At 38.2% G+C, this 17,262-nt stretch overlaps 1 protein-coding gene and 1 long non-coding RNA gene across 2 annotated transcripts in view; one reads left to right on the forward strand and one right to left on the reverse strand.

Annotated features, from left to right (window-relative positions):
- Positions 1 to 17,262, forward strand: part of LOC119741606 — a gene marked incomplete at its 5' end in the record, with an annotated part of 40,964 nt that overhangs the window by 13,394 nt on the left and 10,308 nt on the right. Inside the window, 1 exon segment of the mRNA XM_038217426.1 lies at positions 15,499 to 15,702. Within this exon segment, the coding sequence (XP_038073354.1) occupies positions 15,499 to 15,702 (204 nt within the window).
- LOC119741613 lies at positions 137 to 3,640 on the reverse strand. Its single transcript, XR_005272756.1, has 3 exons — positions 3,376 to 3,640; positions 1,600 to 1,775; positions 137 to 805 (listed from the first exon to the last, which is right to left on the reverse strand). It is a non-coding gene; the product is annotated as an uncharacterized LOC119741613 (long non-coding RNA).

Here is a 17,262-nt window from a genome sequence, read left to right on the forward strand (position 1 = left end):
ATCCAATCCTTGTACAGATACATGTTAAGTTGCTCCTATTCTTAATGACATATTTAGCTCAGTAGAACAAAAACAAATTGCCTAGTAGAAAAATGTATTTGAACTGTCCTAGGTGCATATACATTTCATTTAAAATTGCACTTAACTATTCATTGCAAAGTATAGCTTTTTAAAGATGACTAAAAAGTCTGCAATTTGTTGACACAAATTTTAATGTCTAAAATATAATTTTAATAACATGTACATGTACATGCACTTTTACTCTTTGAACTAGAGCAATCACATTTATGGCAAGACCAATTAACTAGTTTTGCAAAATAAAATTTGTGCAAGGTGTCTTGATAAAAGTTGCAACCTTAACTTTTTATCTCCAAACCCTGGGCTTTATGGTAAAACATTGACCTTTATGAAATTGGAGGATTTTGTCCTCAATGAATGAAACATGTACTATGAGCACATCGCTGTGGCATTGGTAAAAATTCGAAGGTCACAACAAGGCACACCTACAACTGCCATCTCTATCTGCACTTGGTAAAACTATTCATGATTTCTCCTTCAGCATGGGTTTTGATTCCTTCAGTTTCAGAGGAAAGTTGCAGTCCTTTTTGGCTAGAATCACTTCCTTTAGTGTCACCTCTCTCAACCTTGACAGACTTTTCACCTCAATAAGTCATCGAACACTCAGAATCCTCAATGACAACCACCTGGACAGGGGTTGCAGCAAGTTCCAAACTAATTGAATCCTCTGCATGGATGCTCATCAGTGGTTGCGAGTGAACTTTCTCTCATACATGTACAGGGTCCCCTGGTTAAAAAAAAAGGACACCCACATTTGACAGCAATTTTCACCTATTTTTAAAAATAATTTTTAACTGTCGTTTAGTAAGGGAATAAATGTGTGCTCGGGAGGTTTTTATCACTCTGTTTAAGACTGCTTAGAGTCTGGGTGCTGATAATTACCCGAGCCGGAGGCGAGGGTAATTATCAGCACCCAGACTCTAAGCAGTCTTAAACAGAGTGATAAATGCCGACCGAGCACAAATTTATTCCCATTCATAAATACCTTTTCGGTAAAAAAAATCAAATAATTCGTTCCGAAAATCCCAAATTTGTTCAACAAGTTCACTTGATGCTTTTTGAAACATCCCTCCAGCAAAATAATGGAGTGTTCAGCTGGCGAGTAAGATGTAAACAACCCTTTTATAGAGATTGACGCGCAGAGTTCTGCGCGATGTCGCGCAGAACGCACCTGGGGCATTGCGTTTTTAATTTAGAACTATAAAATTCTGACTCGCTGGTAGTGTTGCGCATGCCTACGTGAGGATTTTTAGGAGTCCACATTTTATTGTGACACTGGAAAAGTGTTTAAGACCAGCTAGCCATGTCTTTATCATCCGTTTAAGACCGGCCACGTGACGGGCTCTCAACCAATAGGAATAGCTATACTGTCTGAGGTATTTATGGCTTTATTTATGTATTTGTGGATTTTTGGGGGTCTTAATATAAAAAATCTCTATAACTTTTACACTGCATTTGCCATTTTACAAGGTATTCAGGGAGCCACAGCTACTAGTAGCCAGGTGCATGCTGTCTACATACTTGTATGTAAGATCTGATAGTTCAGCCAGAATTTCAGTCCATACTTGGCATGGGCTGTGAAACACAGCACTTATCAGACAAGACTAAATTTGCTTTCTTTTAGTTGAGTTTCTGTTGCTTTTCCATCTGGATCATTGATGTAGCCGTCTTGACCACTGTCCATAATATCCTGCACTCTGTTGGGACAAATGACAAAATATATGAAACGGTTTAGCATGAAAAGTTGCCAAAATCTCATCACAAACTATTTAAGTCCAGGCCTACAGAGATGTTAATCAAGTTGTAATCAGGGGACTGACATTGGCAGTGTAGAGTAAAATACAGTGCAATTATCTACCATAAAGCTATCCGGAAATAGTTTTATACATGGAAATCACCATGACAGTGACCATGGTGACCCTATGCACAAACATAGGCATCACCAGGATTATTTCTAATGGGGGCAAAACATATTTTTCCCAAAACATTTGGCCCCCCCCCCCACCCCATTAAATTTACAGAAATATGACCGTGCCTCTTTTTCTTAAATTTCTAATTTCTTGTTTTTTCTTCCTTTTTTTTTTTTTGGCTCTTCCCCCTTGCCTCCCCCCCCCCCCTCGCGATGCCCATGTGCACAAACCCTATGAAAATGGTCTGAAAAAAATATAAAAGTGTTTTCTCGGTAAATACTTCAATATGTTCCCCAGCTGATGGCTGTTAACACTGCAGGGAACATGATGGGAAGATTCCCATATCTGGCCATCCCTGTGCACAAACCGTATGAGACTGGTCTGCACGTTTCTATTCCAAGTGTCATGAGTGTTTCCTAAATACTTCAATATTTTCCTAAGCTAAATTTTACTTGTTAGGACATATTCTGATGCATGATAGGCCACTGAAGGGAAAAAATAGCGATGGCCAGATATGGGAATCTTTCCACCTCGGACCATGCACCATGGACCATTTAGTGGTCCGTGGTCTGTCCACAGCACCGGCGCGCCAGTATTGTTGATGTACCCTAACGTGGCGCGGCCTCCAATGTGGCGCACTTTGATTTTTTGCCTGTAGTACCTAGCTAGAGCAAAAATTTGTACTGAAATTTCACAGAAAGTGAAATTTTATCAAGTTCTAAACACTCCCGTTCATAAATCGCGATTTTATTTACCCGTTACAAAATTAGAAGAAACTTTATTTTGGCGTGATTTTCCAATTTTTTTTTCAGGTGCAAAGTGAACCCTTCGAAAATGCCCCGAAAAATATGAAAAAAAATTCTGACAAACATCTGGCTGGGTATGTAACTAGAGATAATAATTATTTATCAGAATTTATCAAGTTTACAGAAATTCTTAAATGTTAATTTGGAATTTTACCAGATTTATTAAGGCCTAAGTTGTTCTAAGACAAGGTAAGTTTGCGGTAGCACCATGTGAATAAATCTCTTTTCTGAGTATGTGTGGTTCTGAAAAGAACCGGAGGGACTCCGAACCACACAAACTCGGATCCAACTCACTACACAAATTTGCTAAAACACTTGTCTAAAGGTAGCAATAAAAGATGAAAAACTCTCCAATTGAATATCCTTTTAGAAATCTCTCGGAACATCATTAACCTTGGTAATAATTTACAAAATGCCAAAGTCTCTTTCTTATAAATATGTCTAGACTCACTAAAATTTGTAAAAGTCCAGACTTCATAGAAAAATCAATTTATGCAATTCTCTTCACAATTTACAAAAGTCACAGTGAAAAGGTAGTGACTATGATAATCTAGACATGATAAATAATTACTCAAAGTTACCTAAAACAGAGAGCCAACATTCGTGCAAAAAGGAGGGAACTTGGAATCAGAATCCTCCAATCGAACAACAAAATGATGCAAAATGGCTGATGAAAATGGCAGGCATGCATTCAGCACGGTGGCAGAATCAGGAATGCCAAGCTCTGCTAAAAAATTTGGGGCAGCTAGCACCGGCCCAGACCATGCTCTGATCGCATGACTAGCCAGGCTCTCATTGGTCAAACTTCAAATTGTCACACAAGACTCTAATACTGATTGGTCATTTAGTAACAAGGCAGATGAACACTCAGTAGACAAGTAGAGTTTGTGGTTTTCACAGCTTCTGCAAGGTGTGATCAACAACCAGGGATTAAGTGTCCCTACATCCTTCTTAGCTCCTAGAAGAGTACACAACTGGTGCAAGGCAGAGGACACAAAAGACATCCTCTATTCTTCCAGGAAGTGGGAAAGATCAAAGACTGGCTTTAACAAAAGTAGGGAAAGATCAAAGCTCTACTGGAACACAAATCACCAGTAGAAAAGATGAAACATCATAAAAGATTAGAAAAGGGAAGTTAATGCAAATAGTAAACCCAGTCATAATATAAAATATTACTATAACCCAAGACCTCTTTTTTGGGTCGGGGTTACATCCAAATACTGCAACAAACAACTTCCCAACCCCTTCCAAACTTTCTTTCAATTCAATTAGATTGTACATAACCACAACACTAGATCCTCAACAAACCTACATATCCTCACCCATAGAACACAACTGTTTCAGCGTAGCATTCAATATTCTGGAGCCATTAATTGGAATATGCTACCTGACATTAGTAGGCGTTCTCCCTCTCTTGGCTCATTCCAACGTAAACTTAAAATGTATTTGTTGAATTAATTAGAAATATCGACGTTCTTATATATTTGCTGTTATTACGTACACTTTATTATTACATTACTGTTTTACATCGTAACCATATAATTATCTGTTTCTTTGTGTGTTTATTTTTGTTCCTTTGTCCTGTCTGACTGTTTTGTCCAATCTTTGTCCTATGGCTTCCCCAACACAAGCACATGCTTAACAGGGCCTAGCTGCCTCCATTTTCACCATTATTTTTCTGTTATTGCATACTTACCTAATGTTTTAATATTTTGTTTATTCTGCTTGTTGTGAATCGGTGAAATGGAAATAAATGTCTTTGAATTGAATTGAATTTTAGTTGTTCGTTTATTTCTGAGTTGTTCGTTTATTTCTGAGTTATATTGTTTATTCCTGAATTGTTTGTTCATTTCTGAATTGTTCGTTTATTTCTGAGTTGGTCGTTTATTTCTGAGTTATATTCGTTTATTTCTGAGTTGTTTCGTTTATTTCTGAGTTGTTTCGTTTATTTCTGAGTTGTTTCGTTTAATGTTGTGGTTTTGTTTTATATTTGTTTTTGTCTTTTTTGCCCTAATGGCCGCCCAAACAGTACTGAAATCACTTCACAATCTACAGGCTAATAGTTTAGGTTTTCAGTAAATCGTGGGCTAAAAGTATAATCATTCTTTTCTTATAATATCTTGGGGAAAAAAGAGACAATCAAACATGAATCACATTTGCTTCAGGAATTAATTTGTGTCTCTGAAATAAGTTTGTAAATATTTTTTTTGGGGGGGGGTGTTTTCTTTGGGAAGTGAACAAACATTAGTAGCAATATATCAATAAAATAGTTTCACCTAGAGTAAATATATAAAAAAAAATTAAATTGGCCTGCCAACTTAAAGGGAAGGTACAACATTTGCAAACATCAAAAAACAAAATGATCAAATTACCATGATTTTTTTTAATGGACTGTTAGGCAATGACAGTCTAAAGCATCCCGTACAATCATGGCTCCTGGTGTGCTCACATTTTTAAGTAAAGTGTTATTCAGCATTGGAGAAAACTTGCCTTTTTTTCAAAAACTGCTCGTAATTTTTCATATATAGTTATTCTGCTTTTTCTTTGCAATTGATTACACACCTGTGAAGGGGTATACAAACCAGCTAGACTGATTCTCTGACCTTATAATTCCACAACGTCTATAAATTGCTTCGTTTCATCCTAAGTGGGGTCAGAGAACCAGACTACAAGAACGTGATTGGTTTTCTTGGTTTTCCAGCATCTATGAACAACAACTAAGTCAGTGTAACAATATTTGCTTTAACATACTATTCCCCTGAATCCATCTATTTCTGAAAATTACAGCAAAAGCAGATGTTGTACATTCCCTTTAAAGGCCATGAGTATTTTAAAATGTACTTCTTCAAAAACAAGGGGAACACACGACAATAATAATGTTAAATTTCCCACTGGAATCTATTGGAAAATTGGTTTTGAGTTTCATGAATTTGACATATTTGAATGATATTTAATCATTCTGCTATGAAAGTAAGACAATTAATGTAATTTATTAAGTACATTTCTGAAACTTATTTTCTGGTCTCTTTAATTGATGAGGTACCTGTATGATGAATTAACGGTCAGTATTCTTTCTTCATTTAAGAATTAGAGCACAAGAATATTTCATTCAACTCTAGAATGTATAAGGAAATGTTAAGAGCTTTTAAAAGTTTTGAAGGTGGTTTATCATAAAGAAAAACAATTACCGGGGAGAAAAAGGTAAAAGTCCTATTAAATAGATTTCATTTTGCATTTGCTACCAGTTCTTTAGTGTAATTTTACGTTTATGCATGCATTATTAGCACAAGAGGAATCAAATCAACCATGGGAGAAAAATTGCGGTATCTTCTCAAATATGTTTCCAGTAATTTGAAGAAGAAAAAAAAACAGACAATGATTGACAGCTAACTAAAAATTTTTTTCGTAGATAAATAGGCCACAGGTGGGAATTCTTTGAATAGGCCCATTGCTTTAGGAATGCCAGCAGTGGCAAGGCACGGTCATTTTGATTGGGAGGGTAAACATTTTTGCAAAGGGCACTTGCACATCCATGGTAAAATGTAAGCATTTTTTTTTTCGTGGACACTTGGCCTCCATAAAATCAAAAGGGGGGGGGGGGCTGGTACCAACTGTCGGTGGGGGCGCTGTTGAAAACCGACCATTATTCACACTAAATATTGGGGGGGGGGGGAGCGCCAGGGAAAAGGGGCATTTCAATGGAAAAGGGCAAAAGGGCAGTCTTTAGAAAATATTGGGGGGGGGGGCTAAATACCCCCTTACTTACCCCCCCCCCCCCCCCCCCCCCCCCCCCCCCCCCCACCGGTCAGTAGGCTGGCTGGTGAGGGTTTCTTTGAGACACAAATTCACAACCAACAAAATTAAAGGATTCATTTGAAAAGAGTGCATAGCCTAATTGGATTGGGTTTTTACCCCTCAGCCCAGACGTTGCCTGTACTGTCATCGCCTGCAGCGTCTGTCCGTACATGCATAATATGTGGTATTTTGGTTAAATTTTCAAAAAAAATTCTGATTTGAAAAGTTGAAGTCCAATACACCATTTTAATGGTAACATGGCCGAGGGTCGGAAGCGAGGCTGTACATCACGCCTAGCGCCACTGGGCCTGACTGAGCTGGGATCCAGACTCTGTCGTCACACGTACCGTATAACGTATCGTACACGTTGTGCAATGATGGCTTTGGTGTCGTCTTTGCCCGTTTGGACTAGAATCTTGCAACATTTACCCTTTATGACTCATCTTAATGTCAATAAAATCATGCAATCGTTCTTAATAACCCCCAAAACATCACTGCAGAAAGGTTACAAATTCTTTGTGGGAGGTTACGTGCACGAATTTGAAGGCAAGTTTCCCTGTAACTGTAAGTTTCCGTGTCGGGATTGCATTGTGTACCGTTCATCATTTTCATCATGGGGCGCATCAGCACGGCGATCGTGTATCTACGGGCCCGGTTCCTATCCATGCCAGTTTTCTTAACATACTATTCATAGTAACAAGTAACAACCTAAACTTACGAATACTTCTAGTTTTTGGGGGATAAAGAAATGGAAAGAATGTCGCGTCCTGTCTCCAATTGCTTTGATTATTTGTGAAATTGTGATCTCAGTGAAGGTCAGGGATTGTGAACAAAAATATTATTATTATTCTAGGACAGTAGGTGAGTCAGTAGGAGTTAAATATTTTTCCAATTTTATTTATGGCAATTACTTTGAAAATGCACTCAACTGTCCTTAGACTTAGTACACAACCATAAGTCAACCAACAAAGTTGAGTCGGGATGCTGCAGTCTTTCCAGAAAATAGACATGATGGATTTGCATGTAAAACTGAACCAAATTTAATTGCTCCTGCTCCCTGGGGTGCATCCAGGAATGTTTTTTTGTTTTGTTTTGTTTTGTTTTGTGGGGGGGCGGGGGCGTCAGATTTGTTTATGACATGTAGAAATGTAGGAAATTATTATTACTATAATTGTTGTATAAATTCTTTGTTGTGTGTCGGGGGGGGGGTCCCCGACCTACCTGGGTAGTAAATGTCTGTCGTATATTGTGACTCAATTCATGGCAATACATTTTGTGTGTGTTAATTCTTTCAGTGAAAAAAGTTACATCTGGATTCCGTGTCAGATTGAAAGTGTTCCGTTCACAGAAGAAGAATGAGCCGCCACATAAAACTCAAATTCTTCTCTTTTCTGGATCATCAGTTCAGCTCTTGGCACACAAGTGTTCCTGTGTTGTAGGCAAAGGATTCTGCCAGCATGTGGTCGCACTGCTTTATCAAGTAGTGCACTACAAGATGTTAAAGTTGTCAACAGTGCCTCCGATCACTTCAAAAACATCTGCGCCTTAACACTGGCACATACCTCCATGCACCCATGGCATTAAGCGTTGTGCCATCTCACAGATTAGAGTACTGAAAGTAACAAGGACAGAGGAGAAACAGCAAAAGCATTCAAGAAGTGCACCCCCTAGAAGAAGACAGAAGTGGGTAGTGGAGGGAGTAAATTCAACATTGTACAATCCTGTGACTGTTCCACTTAAAAATTTGAACTTCATAGTTGCTATGAGCCCTACTTTGGATATTGAACTGCACAAACCACTGTTTCTTTAGCTGACTGGTAACCTGCAATCACCAGTTTATGTTGGCAGAAAATTTGGGACAGTTCCAAGGGGGTCAGTTCTATCCTACCAGGCAAAGCCACATCAAAGAAACAGTGATGGAACCATCATCAAGATTGACAGTGCTCCAGACTTACCACGTATAGAGTATCCTTGTCTTCCTCAGTACTTTCACGGTCCACTGAATCAAAGCGACACTGCATTTTTGGATGGCCTCAATGTCACTTTGGAGCAGAGCCATGAGTGTGAAGAACTTACCAGAAAGCAAAGAGAATGCCCGGAATGGCATCAGTTGAGAAAAAACTGGGTGACAGCCTCCATCTTCATCACTGGAAGAAGAGGTGATGGGGAAAAACTGGCAAAGCAGCTAGCAACAAAGAAGAAGGTCCAAACTGCAGCAATGGCACAAGGCATTGCCTCGGAAGTTGAAGCTGCAAGAGCATATGCAGACAAAACAAACAATAATATCTACCCAGTTGGCATAACCATTAATCCATCATGTGTTCATTTGAGTTATTCTGTAGAGTGTACGATGCAAACGAAAACACCTAAGTAGGGACTCTTCGAAATAAAATGCCGCATGAAGACCTCTTGAAGACGTTATAGAACGTTACACGGATGTCATAGACTTTCGGTGGACTTCACAGAGATGCATTGCAAGCCACTGGCGCCATGAATCCTGCGTCTTCATGGCATTTTGTTACATTTTTAAGAATTTCAACAACATAACATGAACGCCATGCATGGCATGTAAGTGTGACAGGGCCTTTATACAGAAGGGCTGTACAAGTTGAAGGAGATCCATGCCTACTATGTTCAAGTCATGGGACAGATGGGACTGATGGGGGCAAAGTGGTGTGACTTTTTTGTGTGGACCCAAAATGACTTTCACCTGGAAAGAATCCACTTCAGTGAATCATTGTTTATGGAATACAAGTGTAAGCTAGACCATTTCTATTTCACATCTTCCAGTATTATTAGCAAAGGGTGCAGAACCATAAATCAGATGCAGAGCAGTAAACAGAGATGAAACTTTTCTGATTTTAATCCGAAATTTGACTTTTGAATTTTTTAGCATATTTTCCGATTTTCTTACAATGTGTCCCACAAAATTTGATTTTGTAACGATTTTTCCACAAAATGTCATTTTATTTCAATCATAAATTCGAAAAAAGTCGATGAAAAGTTGATGGAAATGGCACGTTGAAATCATTGGGAATGTAGTTTTAATCTCTTTCACCAGTCGTTATTGGAGTGTTTCAACGGTAGAAACACAGGCCAACACTGATCGGAGCCTTTTCCGGCTGGACAAAAGGTTGAACATTGACATGTGACATGGAAAAATCACTGTGTCGCACAGTAATACAGTGTGATCCGTGCATGTACAGCTGCACACAATGATATGCAACGGAACCACCAGCATATGTACCGCACCGTCCGCGGCCGCTAGCACATGGCCGGTCAGGAACGCGTCACCTCCTGAACGATCCAGTGGATAAAATCCATTTATGTTGTGCAATTTTCGGAGGTTTCAGATTTACTTGTACAATATGCAATGCTTTAAAAATCATGATGATTATCTCGAGGATAGCGAAGAGAGCATTAGTGAAACATTTCACTGGCATTTGTTGGAAGAGAAAGACGATAATGCCTGATTTTTCCCCACATACATGTACGTGATTTTTCTCCACACAAGTGGAGTAGTGGAGTTGAATCATGGACATGATTGTAGCACCATGAACAGTGCCCTTGTATTTCGAACTTTTTCCTCGACTTCCTCAAGTAAGAAGTGAACTTCTTTGTTGATGACTGACCATTTTTTTTTTTCATATTGTAAAATTTTGTTGGAATCGAAAATGAAGCAGGAGTCAGTGTCCAGAAATTGGGCATGAAGTGTATTGTACATGCATGTACATGTATGTAACTGCAGCGCACCCAGATTTTGGACACTTATTTTTGTCCGGCCTATTTTCTGATTTTTTTGGCCATATGCCAGTTTCATCTCTTAGTAAACTGCCTGCGTGGGCCAAGTCAATATTTGTATGCCCTCCAATTTGAAGCTATTAGAGCATTTTGTGGGCCTGGCCATGAACAATGGTAATTAAGGCCAAACTGTTCTGTTCTGCTTCTAATTACACAGCATTTGAAAAAAAGATAGATATGTAGGTACATTTTTAGGGGGAGGGAATTTTTGTGGGGTGTCTGCATGTAGTCATGGTTAAAACCTAGTAATTGATGAATATGTGGGGTTGGGCTTTTTTTTCTCTTTTTCCCCCCTAATAAAATTAGGTTCTGGGCTGTCAAAATAGGGTAGGTACGGTAGGTAGGGTAACCAGAAGCGGAACTATTTTGTTTTTAGGCTAACAGCATTGTGGGAAGAGAAAAGGCCTGTTTTTCCGTCCCATAGTGCTATGTAGCTATTGTGCAAACTCAATCAAGTAATATGTACAATAAGGCCTATTGAGTAACCAATCACGAACAGGGATTTAATTTAGGTAATTAAATGGTTTCATTTAGGTAAATAAATCTTTTGACATTTCTTAATGCAATTGAATCTTGCCTCCCTGCAGTTGCCGTGTTTCCTAGCACTGTCTACAAATGACATAAATAAGGGAATAATTTGTGCTTGGCTGGTTTTAAACACTATGTAAAAGACCGGTTGGTGTCTGGATAATGATCTTAAATATTGGGTCTTAAATATAGTGTTAAATACTGGCCAAGCAAATATTCATCAATACCTTTCAGTCAAACAAATATACATTTTTCGGTCTACAAGTCAAAGCAATTTCGAATAATTTTGTTCAACAAGTGTACATGTACTCTAGCTATATTATGGAATATCCATCCCACAAAAAGTTGTAATAAACAAATAACATGCACCGGATTTCATAGGAGTCCAAATTTCATGTGACACTGGATAAGTGTTTAAGACAGCCAGCTGGTCTTTAATCGTTTGAAACCGGCTACGTGATGGGCTCTCAACCAATAGCAATGGGTAAACTGTCAATGTATTTATAATAACTTTATGGATTTGCGTTACTCGAACTCAAAATGTATGTTCATCTCACTGAAACGGTTCCGTAGTCCTTAATATTTTATTTAAAATTTAACACATTGTATATTATTTATATTGATATTTAATTTAGTATTTGCAGTTTTATGTCAATTAATAAATACATTGCAAGAAAATGTTCATTGAAATATTTAAATTGTTTCCATGGCAATATTACATTTTTCAAAGTAAAGTATAGTTGCCATAAAACATTAAGCAGTATTACTACTTCCCACTCAGATTCAAAACGTTTGGGATGTAAGTAGATACATACATATAATTTCCTTTTACTTTACCAACAACTAAAAACTTACTTTGAAGTACCAGAAAATTCACAATATTAATATTACATATTGAAATATAACCTTGTTAACAATTCAGACCACAATATAAATTGAAAGAATCATATGACATTTCGAGGAATAAGCTGAGATATTTCTACATGTAGGTCTTGCAAATGACGTCATTTCCTACAGACCAGCCACGTGCATCGCCATTTTGAGCGTGAACTTCCATAATAGGCATCGGCTGCCTCGTATTTCGAACACATTTCGAGCAACATGCCCACATGTTTTGATTGCGTAAAATATGCACTTGATTGCGTAAAATACACAGGCTGCAGTTCTACAAAGATGACCCTCTTTAAGAGAAATCTATAGAAGGCTAGAAAAACTACAGGCATGCAACTTTTCCTCAGATCAGCTCATTTCCTTGTTTTTCACTTCACACTTATGCCATTGAAAATTGAAAAACACTGTACAATGTCCTGTAAAGATTGGAATTTCCTTGTTTGTTGTTAAGTCCAAGTTGCATGCCTGAGACTAATCCACTGTCAAATTACAGTTTTACGTCCATGCTTAGAACAGTGGACCTTGAACATTTGTAAGAATACAGCAGACAGTCCACAACTGGTTAACGGTACCAGCAAGGGCAATTTGGATAGAGCCATCAAACAAATGGAATTCCTTCACTCTTCGTATTGCTCACTCAACATGCACATGAACCCTGGCAATTGCTTGTGTCTGTTCTGTTTCCTCTTTAGAAAACTGTCCCCTTTCAGCAGTAAGAAATGGCGGAATGGCTAAGCTACATCCAATGGGAAGGAGGAGGTCTTCTATCAAAAATCCCTTGTCTGCCAATAATTTCATCTCCTACCTCAAGCAATTCCATAATACCTGACTGCTTGAAGATTTCTTTGTCAGAAATAATACCTGCATATAGAGCACTGATAAATGTTATAAGTCCCCCGGTGATATTCCAATGAGACATTTAAATGTGCCATGTCCTTTGTAATGCAAGTTCAATTCTGAATTTAAATTTAAATTCAGAATTGCACCATAATCAGTACAATCTACAATTACTCTTGTTTTGGAACAATTTTAAAAACATCTGGCATTTGTTGGTCAATCATCCCTCGTGTTCAGGCCAAAGCGGTATACTCCCAAGTACAACATACCAATAATTAGCCCAAGTAATCATCAATCTGCTAACCACTGCAGAAATTCTGAATTTGTCTGCTAAATCTTCATCAAAGGAACCTAGTTTGACCTTGTTTAGGAAGAGAAACAACTGGTCTATAAGTGGTAGATGGCTCTGAAAACCTGAACGCACTGTTAAAACTTTTGCCTCTCTGTAATCTAACAAACTGAGTCCAGTGGATCATTGTTGATGCATATGGAAAGATGAATTTTAAAAATGCAATCAACAGTGTATAATTGGAAAAACCTGTGTAAAATTTTATCTTGGCTGGGTCTTTGGAATATCTTTCCAAAAAATGCTTCCCTGGGCACTGTTGTTCTTCAAGATGCTCTTCAAGCTCCTTGATTCGTTCTTGTGCAGCGTTGAGTTGATCTTCAACAGGAGGCCCTTCCTCTAAGTAATCATGATCTGGTATCTGAGTAGCAGAATGTGTGGTATCACGAGACTCCTCACTCTCACTGATTTGCGTAGGTGTCCGTATATTCCTGTGGTACAAAAAAAAAGGAAGGTGCCAATAATTATCAGGCCTGGAATGCTCAAGTTTAACCCACAGCATTATTTTTACTCTGTTTGGAAAGCATCACCACTCATGTTCCCAATTTCCTAGGGTTTTGAGCCAACACAGTCCCAAACTGACTCCGTCCGTGTCCCATTCAACTCAGTCACAAGTCAACTCGGTCCCCATTCAACTCGGTCCCAAGTCAGCTCGGTCCCAAGTCAACTTGGTCCTAAGTCAACTGGGTACCAGATCAACTGTGAAATTTAAGGGAAAAAATGGTCTAACCAAGGCACCAGTCCGAAAATCAAATTGTGCCACACAGTCTTCGGGTACAATAATAATACAAGAGACCTTAATATGACAAGATCTTTGTTTGCGTACATTTATATATTTTTAATTTGGGACCGAGTTGACATGGGACCCAGTTGGCCTGGGACCAAGTTGACTTGGAACTGAGTTGACTTGGACAGAGTTGGTTTTCCCCCATAGGTTTTTCTTCACTTTGGCATTTTCATATGTCTTATTGACTTGAGACTTGGCAGACACGTAGACCAGCAGCCAAAGATGTTCCTCGTCGATTTTCGTAACAGTGACGTCATCATGTGTCACGTGACGTCATATTAAATGTGCATTTTTCAAATCGCTATAACTTCGGAAGTACAAGTCCAATGGGGTTGAAACTTGGTATGCATATACACTAGGATGTGCTACAGGTGACATGGTCATGACGTCATCACATGTCATGTGACTTCACATTTGAAAGGCAATTTTCTAAGGCCTATACCGGTTATCTACAGAACTATTGGGCCGATTGGATTTTAACTGGGTATGTACCCATATCTGGATGAAAATTAAAGTGATGTCATCAAGACATCAAATGTCATGTGACGTTCATTAAAGGGGCATTTTTCTATTAAAAGCCTATATCTACAGAACTATATGTTCGATTCGATTGTAACATAATATGTACCGAACCTAAAATGTGATGTGTTTAGATGAAATTTGAAGTGACATCATCATGTGTTCATCACGTCATAGAGTCATTTCAAACATTCGAAATAGCTTGTGTTTGTCCAAAAACACATTTTTAGTTTATGTTTGTGCTTTTCCTCTAGCTTAGAGTTCCAAAATAATATGAACAGGTCTAGTAATCTGTTAATTATTTTCAGTACAGGGTGAGTCAGAAAAGTGGAACCCAAACCCCCAACAATATATTTCATACTTAAAAAAATATGTAGCACCAAAAATATTAATCACTGGAAAGCCAATTTCCTAGGCTACTTTTAGATGAAAAAAAAATAACTGAAATTGCTCAATCCGTTCAAAGAATATCACCATATCAACCTGTCTCGTCAAAAAAAAACAGCAATTCATTTTGTGTTTGACTGTTTGGAACAACAACGAAAATGACACAGAATACTTGTTTCATCAACTGTCAAAACCAGTAGTACATAATATCTTTACTAACAACCCTGGTTAGGCAAACAATATGATTGATAAAATCCACTTTTTTTAATAGACGGGCCTTCACTGGGCTTTGTTGAACATTTTTATTTTTTTAACTGAGGTTTTATCGCTGGTGATGCTTGAAGACAACTGTGATGATGATTCTTGAAATCGCATTTTTGGACGAGACAGGTTTTAGGGTCATTGTGTTTAAATGGTGATATTCTTTGAACGGATAGAGCAATTTCAGTATTTTTTCATCTAAAAGTAGCTTATGAAATTGGCTTTCCAGTCATTATGATTTTGGTGCTACGTATTTTTTTAAATATGAAATATGATTTGGGGGGTTTTGGGTTCCACTTTTTTTGACTCGCCCTGTATTTGTATTTTTTTTTAATGGAACTGATGAGTTTATGTGTTTTTAATCTGGAATATACATAAGGAAAGAGATGCAATTGTGGGGATGAGAATGGCTAATAAAATAAAATTATATTTGTGGAGCAGACCTTTGAACACCCCCTTAAAAAATTTTTTTTTTATTTATTGTGTATGATATACATGCATAATGATGAAATTGTTTTCTTTGTTTTTTGTTTTGTTTTTTGTTACATATAGATCAGACGACAGTCCAACAAACTGGTTGCTTGCTGGGTATGAAGGAGGGAATCCTAAATCACAAATATTGATGGTCAAGTCTGGAGTTGATGGTCTTGCTGGACTGACAGAGTTGTTGAAGACTGATTTGGTGTATTATGGATTGTTGCGAGTCAGTGATGAAATAGATGACATCCGTACAGTCAAATTTGTATACATTACTTGGTAAGTTGAATTTTCTTGTAGTCAACTGTAAATAATTTGGAAGCTCAATACAGTCTCACCATTATCAATAAAACAAGTACCAAGTGGTACAACCCGGGGCAGCCGGGTAACGTGTGAAGATGGCCATACGGCACCGTCCGTGCATCGGGCCGTGGTGCGATTATTTTGGGGTTCCCAAACAACATACGCATGGGGTGTACGCTGTGGCATTTTTGACTTTTCTTCTCTTAAAAACATGAGAGAAATATATAAAATTAGAAAAAAAAGAAATGAATTCGAAGGTAATGAAATTTGGACTTCATTTTCTTTCAAAAAAAATATCCTCCAAAGCCTCTGAATAGAAAATAAAAAAAAATGTGGGTACAAAACGTTGACTCAAACCCACACTGGGAGGATCCTTTGCGGTACAAAATCATGACCCTACTGACTGAGCTATCGCACTGCTCAACAAATTTTGGAAATTCATGCATACATATCATAAAGTATCTTAGAGGGTATTTGCTCAAAAACCGTATATATGGATGTAGTTTGGGAAAAGAACATTCGCGTCATATGAAAATCAGACACCTATGAAAAGCGGACTCCTTTTCCCTGTTATTGGTTAATCCCTCGCACATGACAGGTAAATTTCCTTTATATGATCCTAAAAATAGCATATTATCATACTTACGCATGCGCAATACTACCAACGAGTCCATCTAATATGATCAAATATGCAAAAATATGCAAATTTGATCAATGCGCAACAGTGCTTGCAAAACGGGTCTTTGAATGCAAAGCTGAAATACTTTAGTTGTATGAATACAATATATGGCAGAGTAAAGTGTCCACCAACCAACCCATCCACCCACCCAAGTGTATATTTGTAAGCAATCGGGGACCCCCGATTGTCCTTCTTTTGTTTGTACTATAACTTTGTAGGAAAACCTCCCACATGTTTTGTACATGAATCCAAATTGGGGACCTCTTGGGAATTGGGGACCCTTTTCTCCTCTATTGTTCAACGTCCCCTAATGAATGCAGAATCAAACTCACCCACCCCCAACCAACCAACATAAGTGGCTCAAGCCCACGGCAAAATCTATATTGTAGGATGCATTGTGCATTTTCCAACATTGTTTATAACGTGATGCCAGAGCTTTATAAAATGCATGTTTTGTGTATTGTGGCGTCTAAACAATGTTTTGGGGGTAACTTTACCAGTCCTAAATTCTGTATGACCATACTGAAGAGGACCACTTATGGGGGAATCGTATAAAGGGAACAGTACCCTACAAGTGAAATCTTTGGGAAAAGGGATAAAAGGACAACAATCCCACAAGTCCTTCTTGTGAAGATGCTCGCTCGTACCCCCCGCCATGCAAACAGGATGCTTGGATACTGTGATGAGCTTCTCAGAATCCTGTGAAGGAAGTGGCCTATGACCTATGTATAAAGAATCTGGCTGCAGCTGTTCAAGACCGCAGTTAGACAATGTGCGCAAATGCTATCCGAAAACTTCCCATAGAATTGCGCACATTCCATACCGGATGTGATTTCTGTTTCATTGCGGACGATGTG

The sequence above is a fragment of the Patiria miniata genome, unplaced genomic scaffold (assembly GCF_015706575.1).
Source record: "Patiria miniata isolate m_02_andy unplaced genomic scaffold, ASM1570657v1 HiC_scaffold_11, whole genome shotgun sequence".
Taxonomy (NCBI): Eukaryota; Metazoa; Echinodermata; class Asteroidea; order Valvatida; family Asterinidae; genus Patiria; species Patiria miniata.